This window comes from Procambarus clarkii, chromosome 4 (assembly GCF_040958095.1).
Source record: "Procambarus clarkii isolate CNS0578487 chromosome 4, FALCON_Pclarkii_2.0, whole genome shotgun sequence".
Taxonomy (NCBI): Eukaryota; Metazoa; Arthropoda; class Malacostraca; order Decapoda; family Cambaridae; genus Procambarus; species Procambarus clarkii.
Window position 1 is genome coordinate 1,617,827 of NC_091153.1, and position 19,740 is coordinate 1,637,566.

The 19,740-nt window shown below is 42.0% G+C and overlaps 1 protein-coding gene across 2 annotated transcripts in view; it reads left to right on the forward strand.

Annotated features, from left to right (window-relative positions):
- The first annotated feature begins 13,238 nt into the window (after positions 1-13,238).
- Positions 13,239-19,740, forward strand: part of LOC138371951 (uncharacterized) — a 7,967-nt gene continuing 1,465 nt past the window's right edge. The window contains exons 1-4 of one of the 2 annotated variants that reach the window (XM_069336993.1): positions 13,239-13,305; positions 14,289-14,366; positions 17,054-17,160; positions 19,445-19,604. In XM_069336993.1, coding sequence (XP_069193094.1) covers positions 19,463-19,604 — 142 coding nt within the window. In that variant the 5' untranslated portion in view covers positions 13,239-13,305; positions 14,289-14,366; positions 17,054-17,160; positions 19,445-19,462. Of the gene's footprint in view, positions 13,306-13,528; positions 13,546-14,288; positions 14,367-17,053; positions 17,161-19,444; positions 19,605-19,740 lie in introns of those variants that run through there. The other variant, XM_069336997.1, reaches the window with a different exon arrangement.

Here is a 19,740-nt window from a genome sequence, read left to right on the forward strand (position 1 = left end):
GAGTGCCGGCGGTGGGGTGGTTCAAATAGCCTCGGCTCTCACCTCATTATGTCCGGTCGTGATGGTCAAGTGGATTAAGGCGTCTTGTACATACCAGTTGCGTTGCTCCTGGGAGTATGGGTTCGAGTCACTTCTGGGGTGTGAGTTTTCAGTTGCATATTGTCCTGGGGACCATTCAGGCTTGCTCGCATTTATGTTCCTCACGTGTGCCCCAAAGAATGAGGTGAATTGGTAAAATGCTATGCCCAAGATTACTATCCGAGTGCCAGCGGTGGGGTTTTCAAATAGCCTCGGCTATCACCTCATTATGTCCGGTCATGATGGTCAAGTGGATTAAGGCGTCTTGTACATACCAGTTGCGTTGCTCCTGGGAGTATAGGTTCGAGTCACTTCTGTGGTGTGAGTTTTCAGTTGCATATTGTCCTGGGGACCATTCAGGCTTGTTCGCATTTGTGTTCCTCACGTGTGCCCCAAAGAATGAGGTGATTTGGTAAAATGCTATGCCCAAGATTACTATCCGAGTGCCGGCGGTGGGGTGGTTCAAATAGCCTCGGCTAACACCTCATTATGTCCGGTCGTGATGGTCAAGTGGATTAAGGCATCTTGTACATACCAGTTGCGTTGCTCCTGGGAGTATAGGTTCGAGTCACTTCTGGGGTGTGAGTTTTCAGTTACATATTGTCCTGGGGACCATTCAGGCTTGTTCGCATTTGTGTTCCTCACGTGTGCCCCAAAGAATGAGGTGAATTGGTAAAATGCTATGCCCAAGATTACTATCCGAGTGCCGGCGGTGGGGTGGTTCAAATAGCCTCGGCTATCACCTCATTATGTCCGGTCGTGATGGTCAAGTGGATTAAGGCGTCTTGTACATACCAATTGCGTTGCTCCTGGGAGTATGGGTTCGAGTCACTTCTGGGGTGTGAGTTTTCAGTTGCATATTGTCCTGGGGACCATTCAGGCTTGTTCGCATTTGTGTTCCTCACGTGTGCCCCAAAGAATGAGGTGATTTGGTAAAATGCTATGCCCAAGATTACTATCCGAGTGCCGGCGGTGGGGTGGTTCAAATAGCCTCGGCTATCACCTCATTATGTCCGGTCGTGATGGTCAAATGGATTAAGGCGTCTTGTACATACCAGTTGCGTTGCTCCTAGGAGTATGGGTTCGAGTCACTTCTGGGGTGTGAGTTTTCAGTTGCATATTGTCCTGGGGACCATTCAGGCTTGTTCGCATTTGTGTTCCTCACGTGTGCCCCAAAGAATGAGGTGATTTGGTAAAATGCTATGCCCAAGATTACTATCCTAGTGCCGGCGGTGGGGTGGTTCAAATAGCCTCGGCTATCACCTCATTATGTCCGGTCGTGATGGTCAAGTGGATTAAGGCGTCTTGTACATACCAGTTGCGTTGCTCCTGGGAGTATGGGTTCGAGTCACTTCTGGGGTGTGAGTTTTCAGTTGCATATTGTCCTGGGGACCATTCAGGCTTGTTCGCATTTGTGTTCCTCACGTGTGCCCCAAAGAATGAGGTGAATTGGTAAAATGCTATGCCCAAGATTACTATCCGAGTGCCGGTGGTGGGGTTTTCAAATAGCCTCGGCTATCACCTCATTATGTCCAGTCGTGATGGTCAAGTGGATTAAGGCGTCTTGTACATACCAGTTGCGTTGCTCCTGGGAGTATAGGTACGAGTCACTTCTGTGGTGTGAGTTTTCAGTTGCACATTGTCCTGGGGACCATTCAGGCTTGTTCGCATTTGTGTTCCTCACGTGTGCCCCAAAGAATGAGGTGATTTGGTAAAATGCTATGCCCAAGATTACTATCCGAGTGCCGGCGGTGGGGTGGTTCAAATAGCCTCGGCTATCACCTTTTTATGTCCGGTCGTGATGGTCAAGTGGATTAAGGCGTCTTGTACATACCAGTTGTGTTGCTCCTGGGAGTATGGGTTCGAGTCACTTCTGGGGTGTGAGTTTTCAGTTGCATATTGTCCTGGGGACCATTCAGGCTTGTTCGCATTTGTGTTCCTCACGTGTGCCCCAAAGAATGAGGTGATTTGGTAAAATGCTATGCCCAAGATTACTATCCGAGTGCCGGCGGTGGGGTGGTTCAAATAGCCTCGGCTATCACCTCATTATGTCCAGTCGTGATGGTCAAGTGGATTAAGGCGTCTTGTACATACCAGTTGCGTTGCTCCTGGGAGTATGGGTTCGAGTCACTTCTGGGGTGTGAGTTTTCAGTTGCATATTGTCCTGGGGACCATTCAGGCTTGTTCGCATTTGTGTTCCTCACGTGTGCCCCAAAGAATGAGGTGATTTAGTAAAATGCTATGCCCAAGATAACTATCCGAGTGCCGGCGGTGGGGTGGTTCAAATAGCCTCGGCTATCACCTCATTATGTCCGGTCGTGATGGACAAGTGGATTAAGGCGTCTTGTACATACCAGTTGCGTTGCTCCTGGGAGTATGGGTTCGAGTCACTTCTGGGGTGTGAATTTTTAGTTGCATATTGTCCTGGGGACCATTCAGACTTGTTCGCATTTGTGTTCCTCACGTGTGCCCCAAAGAATGAGGTGATTTGGTAAAATGCTATGCCCAAGATTACTATCCGAGTGCCGGCGGTGGGGTGGTTCAAATAGCCTCGGCTATCACCTCATTATGTCCGGTCGTGATGGTCAAGTGGATTAAGGCGTCTTGAACATACCAGTTGCGTTGCTCCTGGGAGTATGGGTTCAAGTCACTTCTGGGGTGTGAGTTTTCAGTTGCATATTGTCCTGGGGACCATTCAGGCTTGTTCGCATTTGTGTTCCTCACGTGTGCCCCAAAGAATGAGGTGAATTGGTAAAATGCTATGCCCAAGATTACTATCCGAGTGCCGGCGGTGGGGTGGTTCAAATAGCCTCGGCTATCACCTCATTATGTCCGGTCGTGATGGTCAAGTGGATTAAGGCGTCTTGTACATACCAGTTGCGTTGCTCCTGGGAGTATGGGTTCGAGTCACTTCTGGGGTGTGAGTTTTCAGTTGCATATTGTCCTGGGGACCATTCAGGCTTGTTCGCATTTGTGTTCCTCACGTGTGCCCCAAAGAATGAGGTGATTTGGTAAAATGCTATGCCCAAGATTACTATCCGAGTGCCGGCGGTGGGGTGGTTCAAATAGCCTCGGCTATCACCTCATTATGTCCGGTCGTGATGGACAAGTGGATTAAGGCGTCTTGTACATACCAGTTGCGTTGCTCCTGGGAGTATGGGTTCGAGTCACTTCTGGGGTGTCAATTTTCAGTTGCATATTGTCCTGGGGACCATTCAGGCTTGTTCGCATTTGTGTTCCTCACGTGTGCCCCAAAGAATGAGGTGATTTGGTAAAATGCTATGCCCAAGATTACTATCCGAGTGCCGGCGGTGGGGTGGTTCAAATAGCCTCGGCTATCACCTCATTATGTCCGGTCGTGATGGTCAAGTGGATTAAGGCGTCTTGTACATACCAGTTGCGTTGCTCCTGGGAGTATGGGCTCGAGTCACTTCTGGGGTGTGAGTTTTCAGTTGCATATTGTCCTGGGGACCATTCACGCTTGTTCGCATTTGTGTTCCTCACGTGTGCCCCAAAGAATGAGGTGATTTGGTAAAATGCTATGCCCAAGATTACTATCCGAGTGCCGGCGGTGGGGTGGTTCAAATAGCCTCGGCTATCACCTCATTATGTCCGGTCGTGATGGTCAAGTGGATTAAGGCGTCTTGTACATACCAGCTGCGTTGCTCCTGGGAGTATGGGTTCAAGTCACTTCTGGGGTGTGAGTTTTCAGTTGCATATTGTCCTGGGGACCATTCAGGCTTGTTCGCATTTGTGTTCCTCACGTGTGCCCCAAAGAATGAGGTGATTTGGTAAAATGCTATGCCCAAGATTACTATCCGAGTGCCGGCGGTGGGGTGGTTCAAATAGCCTCGGCTATCACCTCATTATGTCCGGTCGTGATGGTCAAGTGGATTAAGGCGTCTTGTACATACCAGTTGCGTTGCTCCTGGGAGTATGGGCTCGAGTCACTTCTGGGGTGTGAGTTTTCAGTTGCATATTGTCCTGGGGACCATTCACGCTTGTTCGCATTTGTGTTCCTCACGTGTGCCCCAAAGAATGAGGTGATTTGGTAAAATGCTATGCCCAAGATTACTATCCGAGTGCCGGCGGTGGGGTGGTTCAAATAGCCTCGGCTATCACCTCATTATGTCCGGTCGTGATGGTCAAGTGGATTAAGGCGTCTTGTACATACCAGTTGCGTTGCTCCTGGGGGTATGGGTTCGAGTCACTTCTGGGGTGTGAGTTTTCAGTTGCATATTGTCCTGGGGACCATTCAGGCTTGTTCGCATTTGTGTTCCTCACGTGTGCCCCAAAGAATGAGGTGATTTGGTAAAATGCTATGCCCAAGATTACTATCCGAGTGCCGGCGGTGGGGTGGTTCAAATAGCCTCGGCTATCACCTCATTATGTCCGGTCGTGATGGACAAGTGGATTAAGGCGTCTTGTACATACCAGTTGCGTTGCTCCTGGGAGTATGGGTTCGAGTCACTTCTGGGGTGTCAATTTTCAGTTGCATATTGTCCTGGGGACCATTCAGGCTTGTTCGCATTTGTGTTCCTCACGTGTGCCCCAAAGAATGAGGTGATTTGGTAAAATGCTATGCCCAAGATTACTATCCGAGTGCCGGCGGTGGGGTGGTTCAAATAGCCTCGGCTATCACCTCATTATGTCCGGTCGTGATGGTCAAGTGGATTAAGGCGTCTTGTACATACCAGTTGCGTTGCTCCTGGGAGTATGGGCTCGAGTCACTTCTGGGGTGTGAGTTTTCAGTTGCATATTGTCCTGGGGACCATTCACGCTTGTTCGCATTTGTGTTCCTCACGTGTGCCCCAAAGAATGAGGTGATTTGGTAAAATGCTATGCCCAACATTACTATCCGAGTGCCGGCGGTGGGGTGGTTCAAATAGCCTCGGCTATCACCTCATTATGTCCGGTCGTGATGGTCAAGTGGATTAAGGCGTCTTGTACATACCAGCTGCGTTGCTCCTGGGAGTATGGGTTCAAGTCACTTCTGGGGTGTGAGTTTTCAGTTGCATATTGTCCTGGGGACCATTCAGGCTTGTTCGCATTTGTGTTCCTCACGTGTGCCCCAAAGAATGAGGTGATTTGGTAAAATGCTATGCCCAAGATTACTATCCGAGTGCCGGCGGTGGGGTGGTTCAAATAGCCTCGGCTATCACCTCATTATGTCCGGTCGTGATGGTCAAGTGGATTAAGGCGTCTTGTTCATACCAGTTGCGTTGCTCCTGGGAGTATGGGTTCAAGTCACTTCTGGGGTGTGAGTTTTCAGTTGCATATTGTCCTGGGGACCATTCAGGCTTGTTCGCATTTGTGTTCCTCACGTGTGCCCCAAAGAATGAGGTGAATTGGTAAAATGCTATGCCCAAGATTACTATCCGAGTGCCGGCGGTGGGGTGGTTCAAATAGCCTCGGCTATCACCTCATTATGTCCGGTCGTGATGGTCAAGTGGATTAAGGCGTCTTGTACATACCAGTTGCGTTGCTCCTGGGAGTATGGGTTCGAGTCACTTCTGGGGTGTGAGTTTTCAGTTGCATATTGTCCTGGGGACCATTCAGGCTTGTTCGCATTTGTGTTCCTCACGTGTGCCCCAAAGAATGAGGTGATTTGGTAAAATGCTATGCCCAAGATTACTATCCGAGTGCCGGCGGTGGGGTGGTTCAAATAGCCTCGGCTATCACCTCATTATGTCCGGTCGTGATGGTCAAGTGGATTAAGGCGTCTTGTACATACCAATTGCGTTGCTCCTGGGAGTATGGGTTCGAGTCACTTCTGGGGTGTGAGTTTTCAGTTGCATATTGTCCTGGGGACCATTCAGGCTTGTTCGCATTTGTGTTCCTCACGTGTGCCCCAAAGAATGAGGTGATTTGGTAAAATGCTATGCCCAAGATTACTATCCGAGTGCCGGCGGTGGGGTGGTTCAAATAGCCTCGGCTATCACCTCATTATGTCCGGTCGTGATGGTCAAGTGGATTAAGGCGTCTTGTACATACCAGTTGCGTTGCTCCTGGGAGTATGGGTTCGAGTCACTTCTGGGGTGTGAGTTTTCAGTTGCATATTGTCCTGGGGACCATTCAGGCTTGTTCGCATTTGTGTTCCTCACGTGTGCCCCAAAGAATGAGGTGAATTGGTAAAATGCTATGCCCAAGATTACTATCCGAGTGCCGGTGGTGGGGTTTTCAAATAGCCTCGGCTATCACCTCATTATGTCCAGTCGTGATGGTCAAGTGGATTAAGGCGTCTTGTACATACCAGTTGCGTTGCTCCTGGGAGTATAGGTTCGAGTCACTTCTGTGGTGTGAGTTTTCAGTTGCACATTGTCCTGGGGACCATTCAGGCTTGTTCGCATTTGTGTTCCTCACGTGTGCCCCAATGAATGAGGTGATTTGGTAAAATGCTATGCCCAAGATTACTATCCGAGTGCCGGCGGTGGGGTGGTTCAAATAGCCTCGGCTATCACCTTTTTATGTCCGGTCGTGATGGTCAAGTGGATTAAGGCGTCTTGTACATACCAGTTGTGTTGCTCCTGGGAGTATGGGTTCGAGTCACTTCTGGGGTGTGAGTTTTCAGTTGCATATTGTCCTGGGGACCATTCAGGCTTGTTCGCATTTGTGTTCCTCACGTGTGCCCCAAAGAATGAGGTGATTTGGTAAAATGCTATGCCCAAGATTACTATCCGAGTGCCGGCGGTGGGGTGGTTCAAATAGCCTCGGCTATCACCTCATTATGTCCAGTCGTGATGGTCAAGTGGATTAAGGCGTCTTGTACATACCAGTTGCGTTGCTCCTGGGAGTATGGGTTCGAGTCACTTCTGGGGTGTGAGTTTTCAGTTGCATATTGTCCTGGGGACCATTCAGGCTTGTTCGCATTTGTGTTCCTCACGTGTGCCCCAAAGAATGAGGTGATTTAGTAAAATGCTATGCCCAAGATAACTATCCGAGTGCCGGCGGTGGAGTGGTTCAAATAGCCTCGGCTATCACCTCATTATGTCCGGTCGTGATGGACAAGTGGATTAAGGCGTCTTGTACATACCAGTTGCGTTGCTCCTGGGAGTATGGGTTCGAGTCACTTCTGGGGTGTGAGTTTTCAGTTGCATATTGTCCTGGGGACCATTCAGGCTTGTTCGCATTTGTGTTCCTCACGTGTGCCCCAAAGAATGAGGTGATTTGGTAAAATGCTATGCCCAAGATTACTATCCGAGTGCCGGCGGTGGGGTGGTTCAAATAGCCTCGGCTATCACCTCATTATGTCCGGTCGTGATGGTCAAGTGGATTAAGGCGTCTTGTACATACCAGTTGCGTTGCTCATGGGAGTATGGGTTCGAGTCACTTCTGGGGTGTGAGTTTTCAGTTGCATATTGTCCTGGGGACCATTCAGGCTTGTTCGCATTTGTGTTCCTCACGTGTGCCCCAAAGAATGAGGTGATTTGGTAAAATGCTATGCCCAAGATTACTATCCGAGTGCCGGCGGTGGGGTGGTTCAAATAGCCTCGGCTATCACCTCATAATGTCCGGTCGTGATGGTCAAGTGGATTAAGGCGTCTTGTACATACCAGTTGCGTTGCTCCTGGGAGTATGGGTTCGAGTCACTTCTGGGGTGTGAGTTTTCAGTTGCATATTGTCCTGGGGACCATTCAGGCTTGTTCGCATTTGTGTTCCTCACGTGTGCCCCAAAGAATGAGGTGATTTGGTAAAATGCTTTGCCCAAGATTACTATCCGAGTGCCGGCGGTGGGGTGGTTCAAATAGCCTCGGCTATCACCTCATTATGTCCGATCGTGATGGTCAAGTGGATTAAGGCGTCTTGTACATACCAGTTGCGTTGCTCCTGGGAGTATGGGTTCGAGTCACTTCTGGGGTGTGAGTTTTCAGTTGCATATTGTCCTGGGGACCATTCAGGCTTGTTCGCATTTGTGTTCCTCACGTGTGCCCCAAAGAATGAGGTGATTTGGTAAAATGCTATGCCCAAGATTACTATCCGAGTGCCGGCGGTGGGGTGGTTCAAATAGCCTCGGCTATCACCTCATTATGTCCGGTCGTGATGGTCAAGTGGATTAAGGCGTCTTGTACATACCAGTTGCGTTGCTCCTGGGAGTATAGGTTCGACCCAGCAAACACAAATCATCTACACAACGTTCGCCTATCTCTTGCCATAGGTGTGGGAATGATTTGCATTGAGAATGGTGCAGGAGAGCCTTTGAGAAACTTTTACTCAAAAAATCCAAACACAAAGGTTTAATTATAAATTGTTTTTCTACAATTATTTTCTTCCAAATGTAAAACAAATAGTTTTTACATGTTTAAATATAAAATTTATGGTGTTTTTTTGTAAAATTCATTAATAAATTGTGAATGATATATATTGGCTGAGTGAAACCTTTATAATCCATTTAGTTATAATTTGAACAGAAAAAAGTATTTTTCCAAATTTTCTAAAAATTGCTCTTTTTAACACAATTTGACTCCTTATACATTCCACTAAACACTATATCATGTTTAAATATATAATTTATGTATTATTCTCTAAAATAATTTATATAAATTATATAAGTTGCTGGAAAGGGGGGTTTAAGGATTTTGAAAACATTTTGTTGTGTTAATATGTTCTTATTAACTATGTCTCAAGTTCACAGTTTATCAAACAAGAATATTAACATTCGTCAACTCTTAAAATCTTATATGTTATCTTGCTGGTGCAAAAAAGGGTGAATCTTTAGGAACAGCTATAGTATCTATATATCACAAATGGTGTTTTCCCTAACTCAAACAATGTAGGGTTTATTATTCTACACATATTTCTAATGACTCTTAGATGTTTACATTCTCTGAAGTATAATTGTGAAGGCTGTGTCCATCACTCTCAACACAGATTCTTAAACTCGTCTCTGCAGGTTCAACTATATAATTAGTTTCCATTTTGAATTTCCATGGACATTTGTATCCAAAATGAAACCAATGTGGTTTCCTTCAGCGCCTTCAGCCAGCACATTTGCTCATTCATTTCCACAGATTCCAACAAGGTAGGGGATTTACAGAAATTTGTATATTCATATTGTTATATATTAAAAATATGAATGCAGTTCAATATGATAAGACAAATACATTAGTTTATGATAAATTCGTTTTCTGTGATATACCATTGATATGCTCTTTTTTTCTTTAAACGGCAGACTAAACTAAAGTGCTCACATCAACAGATTTGATGTATAAATGGTCAACGCTCAACAGAGTTAGTATAAATGTATTAGTATAAATCTTACTTGTCTCATTGTTAATTCACATTCAATGTCAACTTGTGGTTTTGATGTGGCACGTTTGGCCAAGACACCCCACCCCATTATGCACCCCATACCCATCTTGTGGGCGGTTGTGGAAAGGGTTACAGAGGCACATAATGGGCTCAGGGACTGAACCCCACAATTCATTTAGCTAAGCAAGTTACAATCTTGATGAGCTAGTTACAAAATTCAATATAAGTCATCACATCAACAATGGGTTCGAGATCGACCTCAAGTACAGGTTCTAAATTAAGCAACTGACATATGTGGAGAGCTAGTATCAAAATTTATATGTTTGTCCTGCACACCGTCCCCCATCCAGTGGGCAGCGGTGGATAGGTTACAATCACTTAGTTGTTATCTACAGTTAGCAAACTGGGGATATTTGGCTAAAATTTCTGGTAGCAGATCATTTTGAATGAAATATTGACACATCCCTGGAACATTGGTTATAGAATTGTCTCTAAATTCATGTATCTTTTCGCACTCCATCACATAGTGACGGAGGGTGTGCGAATAATTTTGTTGACACAGTTTACATTTGGTCAGGTCTACATCAGCAGATAATGAGAATTCCCAGAGATACTTGTAACCGAGTCTAAGCCGAGCAGTAGTAACATCTAGAAGTCTGCTGATTTTATTGGATGATCCATAGATGTGTGGCTCCTCTTGTATGATAGATGGAATTACTAGTTCCAGTTTCTAGGCAGGCGATGAGTACTCACAATAACCTTAATTAAGCGTCAAAACAAAAATGTGTATACTCTTTTTACTCTCCTGACCTTAGTTCTCGAGCTATGTATTTCATTTTGGTACCAACGTGTTCGCAATAACATTCTCTAGAAGAAAATCAGCAAAAACGGTCACCAAAAGTTATATGAATACCAGCACCCAATAAATACCTACGTAGATGACTCGCCGTGAGTGCCCAAGAGCAACAAAATGTTTTTACTCTTGGGATTGTTATCACTTCCACACTTGTCCTACAGCGTTAATTTTGGTATCAATGTACTCGCAATGAAATTCCCAACACGGTGATATGAATATAAACGTAGAATAATGGTCGCTGCCCACCCGCAAGAGTGTGGGAAGTGGCGGAACTGTTACCCAGTATTGGTGACAAGACGACACATGGGCGATACAGTGCTTTGAAAGTTTATAATTATATCACTGTCCTGACATTATTATTGTATGTACGTCATTCATTTTTGTGCCAATGTTTTCGCAATAGAATGTTCTATGAGCCCGTAGGTAAAAAAGAGCAACAAAGCGTAAGATAGAATAGCACCATATATAAAACAACGCTGGTACATATCAGTGAGCGTCAAACACACACGAAATGTGTGTGTTTGATGGTGGTCAAACGATGTTTGATGTGTTTGATCAGGTGATGTCCTGATCCGCATAATTAAAGTATGAATTATGTTGAGAAAAAATAAGAAAAAAGGGAAAAAACAGGGGTGGGAGAAACATGACAGAAAAAGAGTAAAAATACAATTTGGTCAACAAAACAGCATTGTTTAAAATAAAAGATATGGATTGACATTTTGGGGGTTAGGTTGGTAGGTTACATTGAGTTAATTAGGTAGTACTTAGTGTTTATCTGTTATAGATAGGAGCTGCCTGGTATGGGCCAATAGGCCTTCTGCAGTTACCTTTGTTTTTATGTTTTTGCCCTGTAACCTAAATGGTTAGAGAGGCACATATATGGGCTTAGGGACTGAACCCCACACTACATTTAGCTAAGCTGGTTACAATCTTGATGATATAGTTACAAAATTCTGTATAAGTCGTCACATTATCAATGGGTTCGAGATCAACCACAATTTCCTGAATAGATATAACAAAGGGGATATTAATAGGGTATTAAAATTGTCAACACAAGATAGAACACGAAACAATGGATATGTATGATAGATGGAATTACTAGTTCCAGTTTCTAGGCAGGCGATGAGTACTCACAATAACCTTAATTAAGCGTCAAAACAAAAATGTGTATACTCTTTTTACTCTCCTGACCTTAGTTCTCGAGCTATGTATTTCATTTTGGTACCAACGTGTTCGCAATAACATTCTCTAGAAGAAAATCAGCAAAAACGGTCACCAAAAGTTATATGAATACCAGCACCCAATAAATACCTACGTAGATGACTCGCCGTGAGTGCCCAAGAGCAACAAAATGTTTTTACTCTTGGGATTGTTATCACTTCCACACTTGTCCTACAGCGTTAATTTTGGTATCAATGTACTCGCAATGAAATTCCCAACACGGTGATATGAATATAAACGTAGAATAATGGTCGCTGCCCACCCGCAAGAGTGTGGGAAGTGGCGGAACTGTTACCCAGTATTGGTGACAAGACGACACATGGGCGATACAGTGCTTTGAAAGTTTATAATTATATCACTGTCCTGACATTATTATTGTATGTACGTCATTCATTTTTGTGCCAATGTTTTCGCAATAGAATGTTCTATGAGCCCGTAGGTAAAAAAGAGCAACAAAGCGTAAGATAGAATAGCACCATATATAAAACAACGCTGGTACATATCAGTGAGCGTCAAACACACACGAAATGTGTGTGTTTGATGGTGGTCAAACGATGTTTGATGTGTTTGATCAGGTGATGTCCTGATCCGCATAATTAAAGTATGAATTATGTTGAGAAAAAATAAGAAAAAAGGGAAAAAACAGGGGTGGGAGAAACATGACAGAAAAAGAGTAAAAATACAATTTGGTCAACAAAACAGCATTGTTTAAAATAAAAGATATGGATTGACATTTTGGGGGTTAGGTTGGTAGGTTACATTGAGTTAATTAGGTAGTACTTAGTGTTTATCTGTTATAGATAGGAGCTGCCTGGTATGGGCCAATAGGCCTTCTGCAGTTACCTTTGTTTTTATGTTTTTGCCCTGTAACCTAAATGGTTAGAGAGGCACATATATGGGCTTAGGGACTGAACCCCACACTACATTTAGCTAAGCTGGTTACAATCTTGATGATATAGTTACAAAATTCTGTATAAGTCGTCACATTATCAATGGGTTCGAGATCAACCACAATTTCCTGAATAGATATAACAAAGGGGATATTAATAGGGTATTAAAATTGTCAACACAAGATAGAACACGAAACAATGGGTATAAATTGGATAAGTTTAGATTTAGGAAAGACTTGGGTAAATACAGGGTCAGTAACAGGGTTGTTGATTTGTGGAATTTTTCTTAACTTATAAATTTATCTTTATTTATCTTAAACTGGTTGGGAGAGGTACAGTTTTTAACATAACTGGGAAGGTCATTCCACATTCGAGGTCTCTTGATTTGTAATAAGCATTTCTAGTTTGACTAAGTCGTACTCTTGGAATATCAAATAGGTATTTGTTTCTGGTGTGGTGCTCATGGGATCTGTTACAACCTTCTAGGAAGCTTTTAAGGTCAGGATTGACATTACAGTGCAGCGTTTTATATATATAAAATACACATGAGAGTATGTGCAGGGACTTAATATCTAACATATTCAGAGATTTGAGTAAGGGGTCCATATATACTGCCCGGTTGCCTGAAATGCTATATAGGCCTACTATAGTGGCTTCAGGTATTGTATGCACTAGCTCTATCTATAAATCCAACATTATGTTTGTAAATCAACTATGTATGTATGAAAAAAAATGACTAATACGTTCGGCGAATGACTTTGACTTCAACTTCACTTTGACTTCGTTCATGTCATCGTATTTTCCGTAATATATAAAGGTTATGACAATGCAATTATATTATTGTGTGCAAATAAGTTTGAAATTTCATGTACCCTAAAAATATTAAAATAAAGAATAAGAATAATTAAATAATTGTTGTAGTAAATTGTCACACGTTCATCATACGCAAACGAACACACAGTTTGGAGCGTCAGTACAAGACCGCCGCCATTTTAAAACACGGCTTCGAATGTAAGTAATGTTTTTCTCGTACTAACACTGTGTTATACAATAGATTTGGTCTTGAATTCACAAATTTAGTTGTTACATCTGACAGAGTATGTTAGACGGTGTAATGCTGGTCCATGTTAACGTATTTGTGGGCTTGGTTGGTTTAAATGTGGAGGCGAGGCCTGGCAGTGCTGGTGTATGTGGAGGCGAGGCGAGGCCTGGCAGTGCTGGTGTATGTGGAGGCGAGGCCTGGCTGTGCTGGTGAGTATGTGGAGGCGAGGCCTGGCAGTGCTGGTGTATGTGGAGGCGAGGCCTGGCTGTGCTAGTGTGTATGTGGAGGCGAGGCCTGGCTGTGCTAGTGTGTATGTGGAGGCGAGGCCTGGCAGTGCTGGTGTATGTGGAGGCGAGGCCTGGCTGTGCTAGTGTGTATGTGGAGGCGAGGCCTGGCAGTGCTGGTGTATGTGGAGGCGAGGCCTGGCTGTGCTAGTGTGTATGTGGAGGCGAGGCCTGGCTGTGCTAGTGTGTATGTGGAGGCGAGGCATGTACAACACTCCCCAATAGGAAGAAAACCCACTGGGTTCTAGGCTAGGTTAGGCTTATCTGTAATAATTGAATTAAGCCTAGCAAAGCCTAGAACCTAGTTCAGTAATTTAAAAAATGTTGTAACTTGAAAAATGCCATTCAATACATTACACAATTTAAATATTTTCAGGCAATCAACACAACCCTCATGTTGGCTAACCCTCTCTCATGTTGGTCAATAATTTAATTATTTTTTTATGGAGTAATCTTTGCTGTTGAAATGTAGTCTTTTTGAGACTACATTTCAAATGTAGTGTGTGTGGAGGCGTGTATGTTAGGTATTACCTAATATACACGGTGTAATATATCTATCTGTGTGAAATAGATTAAATCCATTTATTTGATATTCAGCTAATAGTTCTGTATTTTCTACATTCATCCATGTTTTGGTAAGTGCAATAATATGTATTGTTTCATTGCAGATTAGAGATTCAAGATAGTTCTAGATTTCCGAAGTACTGAAACGCGCGCCATACAGGCTTGGTGGATCTAGGTGCAAGGTAAAATTATTTACATTTACTTTTGTATTTATGTTTTGTATTTATATGCATATATGCATTTATATGCATTATTCTATAGAATAATAGATCTCGTAATAATTTTGCAAAAATAGTGGCATTTACTATTTTTAAAAGATTATTAAAAAATTTACTGATATGGTGCATTCGGAAGGGCGAAGAGGGAGAACGGCCTGTTGACATAGCTCGGGTGCAGGGGGGGGGGGGGGTTGTGTAAAAGCCTGGTTTGTGCCTCGGAGAGGCTATGGGATCCAGTAAGTTCAGTAGAACTTCGGTTTCAACCCTTTTACCCTGTTGTAGCTCAGTCGATTAAGGCAGTGTCTGGGATGCTCCCGGACGCAGGTTCGAATCCTCGTCACGGCCCTTGTGGATTTGTTCATTTGATGCATCACGTTATTGTGATCTGTGTGTGTAATTCTTCACTTGCTACAGCAACAGGAATGTGTGTGTATGTATTTGTGTTGTTGAATATGACCGAAAGTGTAAGATTAATGATTCTAACACAAATCGTCTGAATATTTGTTTTTCTTCACTGTCGAGAGTAGTTAAAAAAATTTACTCGAGTTTATTTTCACACTTTATTTATGGTCCTTAAGTCCCTCTCCTTAATGCTGCTGCTGTTTCTCGCATCTTTGCATCGCTTGTATGTTTGGGGGTTTGGCCTCTTGCTATATATTGATTCCATTTGTGTGTGTTTGGGTCTCAGGCCCTCTCGCAATTTCTGTTGAACAAACCCCTTTTCCTAGTTCTGCATCTCTCCTTTGGTACAAATTTTGTTGTGCTTTTATCATATATTTCACAAAACTTGACATACATTTCATTTACTTCATGTCCTATCAGCAAGTGTTTGTCAAATTCTTTAAGGAAAGTTTATCATCCTGATTGCAGATTTCTAGCGATATTATGTCAACTTCTTGTGGATTCGCAATCATTATTTAATTTACCTTTAGGTGTTCTTTCACCAGCACAGCAACACTGTACCTCTCCCAACCAGTTTAAGATAAAAACTAAGTACTAACTAATTAACTCAATGTAACCTACCTTACCCCCAAAATGACAACCCATGTCTTCTATTTTAAACAATGCTGTTTTGTTGACCAAATTGTATTTTTGTTTTTTTCTGCAATGTTTCCCCCCCCCCCACCACTCTACCACCACATTGAGTTTAGTAGCTCTGTGCACGTCAGGTGCTGTTTAATATACAGACCTACTCCTCCATTTGACCTAGTTTCTCTATCACATCTATATCACTTTGTGCTTTAGCCCTGGTGGAGCTTGGTCCACCAGGCTGTTGTTTGGAGTGGCCCGCAGATCCACATACAGTCTGCATATGATATACAGTCTGTTGATCAATTAAACTACAGTAGTTAGTTTTTATCATCCGAATGCACCAATATGTGTTCATTCTTCCCAGATGAAGGAACTAGGTAATATTCATCATCTGAATGCACCATCTGATGCTTTAACACACTCATGATACACGAGAGGTTTAAAAAACTTTTAAAACTTTTAAAACTTTTTGACCTATGTATTTAAAAGCAATTCTAAAGTTTAGAATTTTTTAGAATTTTAGAATTTTTTTAAAGTTTTAAAAGCAATTCTAAAGCAGTTGGCCCCTACGGGCCAACTGCTTTGTTCTTACCTAGCATTTTGCTTTGTTTGGGTATGAATGTTTGTGTGCCGTATATTTTGCAAAATTTGCCATATATCTCATTATTTACTCCTCTGCCTAGCAACAAGTCTGTCTAATTATACTCATTAACTGTTTTTCAAAGTTCCCCATAGTGTCCTTTATTGAAATCGAGTTCATGAACCGTTTCAATGTTCTTATTTTCTTCTAGATTATATCTTAAAGTATATTTAAATGTTATTGTTATTATTGTTATTAAATGTTATTGTGACATTGCATTGCAATTGAGCTATGTTGTTTACCATACCGTTCATTTCGTGAGTATAAGTATAGATGCCACACTTGTGACAGGTAAAACCATGCCTTTTTTGAAAAACAGCACCGTCTGTTGCACGTAAGAGCAACCCACACTATATTATGTTGCGATATTATTTCAATATTTCCGATTGTATTGATAATTTGAATTTTCATAGATTTCAATTTATTTTCATTTCGATTTAATAATTTTGTGTGACATTGCATTGAAATTGAGCTGTGTTGTTTACCATACTGTTCATTTCATGAGTATAGTTTATTTTTTTATTTTTTTCATTTCATTTTTTTAGCTGTTCTTATTTTTCAGTGATGGGAATATCAGATCATTTGATGTTCCCAATTTTCTGATGGAAGCATCAGACCATTATAGAATGCATCGGATGAGGTAGTTTGGAATGGTGGGGAGGACGAGAGGGGGGTATGGTGGGGAAGACGAGGGGACAGAGGAGAGGGTAATGGTGGGGAGGACGAGGGGACTGGGGAGTTGGGGATGGTGGGGACAGGGGAATGCTGGGGAGGACAAAGGGACAGGTGAATGGGAGATGGTGGGGGAGGAAGAAGGACAGGGGAGGGGAAAATGGTAAGGAGGACGATGGGACAGGGAAGTGGGAATAGTGGGGATGATGTGGGGACAGGGAAGTGGGAAGGACGAGAGGACTGTGGAATGGGGAATAGCAAAGTGAATTATAATTATATATATTAATTAATTCTTATAAATTTCCAGAAGCCTGTATCAACACCCACACTAATGCAACTGAAAGAGATGTTGAGACAAGTATTGCTGATATGTTGAAGAACGCCCCAAACAAACTCGGTGGAAACAGATACAAGGTAAAGTTTGCCAATTTGCTGTAGTCTAATTCAATTTCTTTTTAGTAATCTTCGAGAACATTTATGCTATGAATAAGATAAAATAATGTAACTGATTTTGATTTATTTACTATTTATTATTTATTTACCGTTATTAGTATAATAGATCTCGTAATAATTTTGCAAAAATAATGGCATTTACTATTTTAAAAAGCTCGGGTGCAGGGGGGGGGGGTTATGTAAAAGCCTGGTTTGTGCCTCGGAGAGGCTATGGGATCCAGTAAGATCGTCCTTCCTTTCCTCCCTAGAATCTGGATGTAGCAGGTGCTCAATTGTCAAAAGTGAAAAATTGGTTTTGTCTTCCGAATGCACCATTTCTGTAAATTTGCTAATAATCTTTTAAAAATAGTAAATGCCATTATTTTTGCAAAATTATTACGAGATCTATTATACTAATAACGGTTTGATAAAATACAGTAGACTGCCTACTGGATAATAGTTCCAGTCCACCTGTAGACAGGGATCTCACATCAGCTTGTATATTATACAAGGATAAGATTTGATTTACTTTTGTATTTATATGCATATATGCATTTATATGCATTATTCTCTAGAATAATAGATCTCGTAATAATTTTGCAAAAATAGTGGCATTTACTATTTTAAAAAGCTCGGGTGCAGGGGGGGGGGGGTTTGTGTAAAAGCCTGGTTTGTGCCTCGGAGAGGCTATGGGATCCAGTAAGATCGTCCTTCCTTTCCTCCCTAGAATCTGGATGTAGCAGGTGCTCAATTGTCAAAAGTGAAAAATTGGTTTTGTCTTCCGAATGCACCATTTCTGTAAATTTGCTAATAATCTTTTAAAAATAGTAAATGCCATTATTTTTGCAAAATTATTACGAGATCTATTATACTAATAACGGTTTGATAAAATACAGTAGACTGCCTACTGGATAATAGTTCCAGTCCACCTGTAGACAGGGATCTCACATCAGCTTGTATATTATACAAGGATAAGATTTGATTTACTTTTGTATTTATATGCATATATGCATTTATATGCATTATTCTCTAGAATAATAGATCTCGTAATAATTTTGCAAAAATAGTGGCATTTACTATTTTAAAAAGCTCGGGTGCAGGGGGGGGGGGGTTTGTGTAAAAGCCTGGTTTGTGCCTCGGAGAGGCTATGGGATCCAGTAAGATCGTCCTTCCTTTCCTCCCTAGAATCTGGATGTAGCAGGTGCTCAATTGTCAAAAGTGAAAAATTGGTTTTGTCTTCCGAATGCACCATTTCTGTAAATTTGCTAATAATCTTTTAAAAATAGTAAATGCCATTATTTTTGCAAAATTATTACGAGATCTATTATACTAATAACGGTTTGATAAAATACAGTAGACTGCCTACTGGATAATAGTTCCAGTCCACCTGTAGACAGGGATCTCACATCAGCTTGTATATTATACAAGGATAAGATTTGATTTACTTTTGTATTTATATGCATATATGCATTTATATGCATATATGCATTTATATGCATTATTCTCTAGAATAATAGATCTCGTAATAATTTTGCAAAAATAGTGGCATTTACTATTTTAAAAAGCTCGGGTGCAGGGGGGGGGGGGGTTTGTGTAAAAGCCTGGTTTGTGCCTCGGAGAGGCTATGGGATCCAGTAAGATCGTCCTTCCTTTCCTCCCTAGAATCTGGATGTAGCAGGTGCTCAATTGTCAAAAGTGAAAAATTGGTTTTGTCTTCCGAATGCACCATTTCTGTAAATTTGCTAATAATCTTTTAAAAATAGTAAATGCCATTATTTTTGCAAAATTCCTGAATATTGTCAAAATGACGGAAACCCATATGTCAAAAACACATGGAGATATACCAATCCTGGAAGACATTCTTCCATCCCCACTTGAAACTGTTGAGCAGGTGGAAAGTCTGTCACATGAGCTAAAAGTTAACAGTGAATATAAAAAGAGTATGGTAAGTGTTGCTTAATTCTTTTAGCCTGAGTATGGTAAGTGTTGCTGAATTTTTTTAGCTTTGTACATATGTCTTTTGATTAGTTTTTTTGCAGATGAAGGAAGGTGGGGTGGCACATAATTGATTGTTCAGTGTTATGTTTAAGGTACAAATAAAACAAAAGCAAAAGTTACTCAAATTCGTTGATTTTTGTAATAGTTAAGAAGGAAAATATTTTAATGCTATTTATTTAATACAGTTGGAAATTAGAAAATCTAATGTTGAGATTGAAAGATATATATTATTCTCTATTACCTTACAGCTTATGCATTATTTTAACAGGTCCAGACGCTGTCTTAAATGGGCGGTGCAAGCTGTGGAGACACAGTGAGACGAATGATGAGGAGGATAGGGACCTATGGGGTCTGGTCTCAGTATTCACTCGTTGGGCGCAAGAGGAAACGTGTCTTCAAAACCTTGGATATTTGTAATGTAATAATAAGTACGTAAATTTGACATTTTTTTGGATTATATATATGTCTGCATGTATTATGTATTATACTTGCATGCTTGTTAATGACTTGTATTCTAGTCTTGTGGGTATCTCCTTTCTCCTACGGGCCAAATGCTTTGTTCTT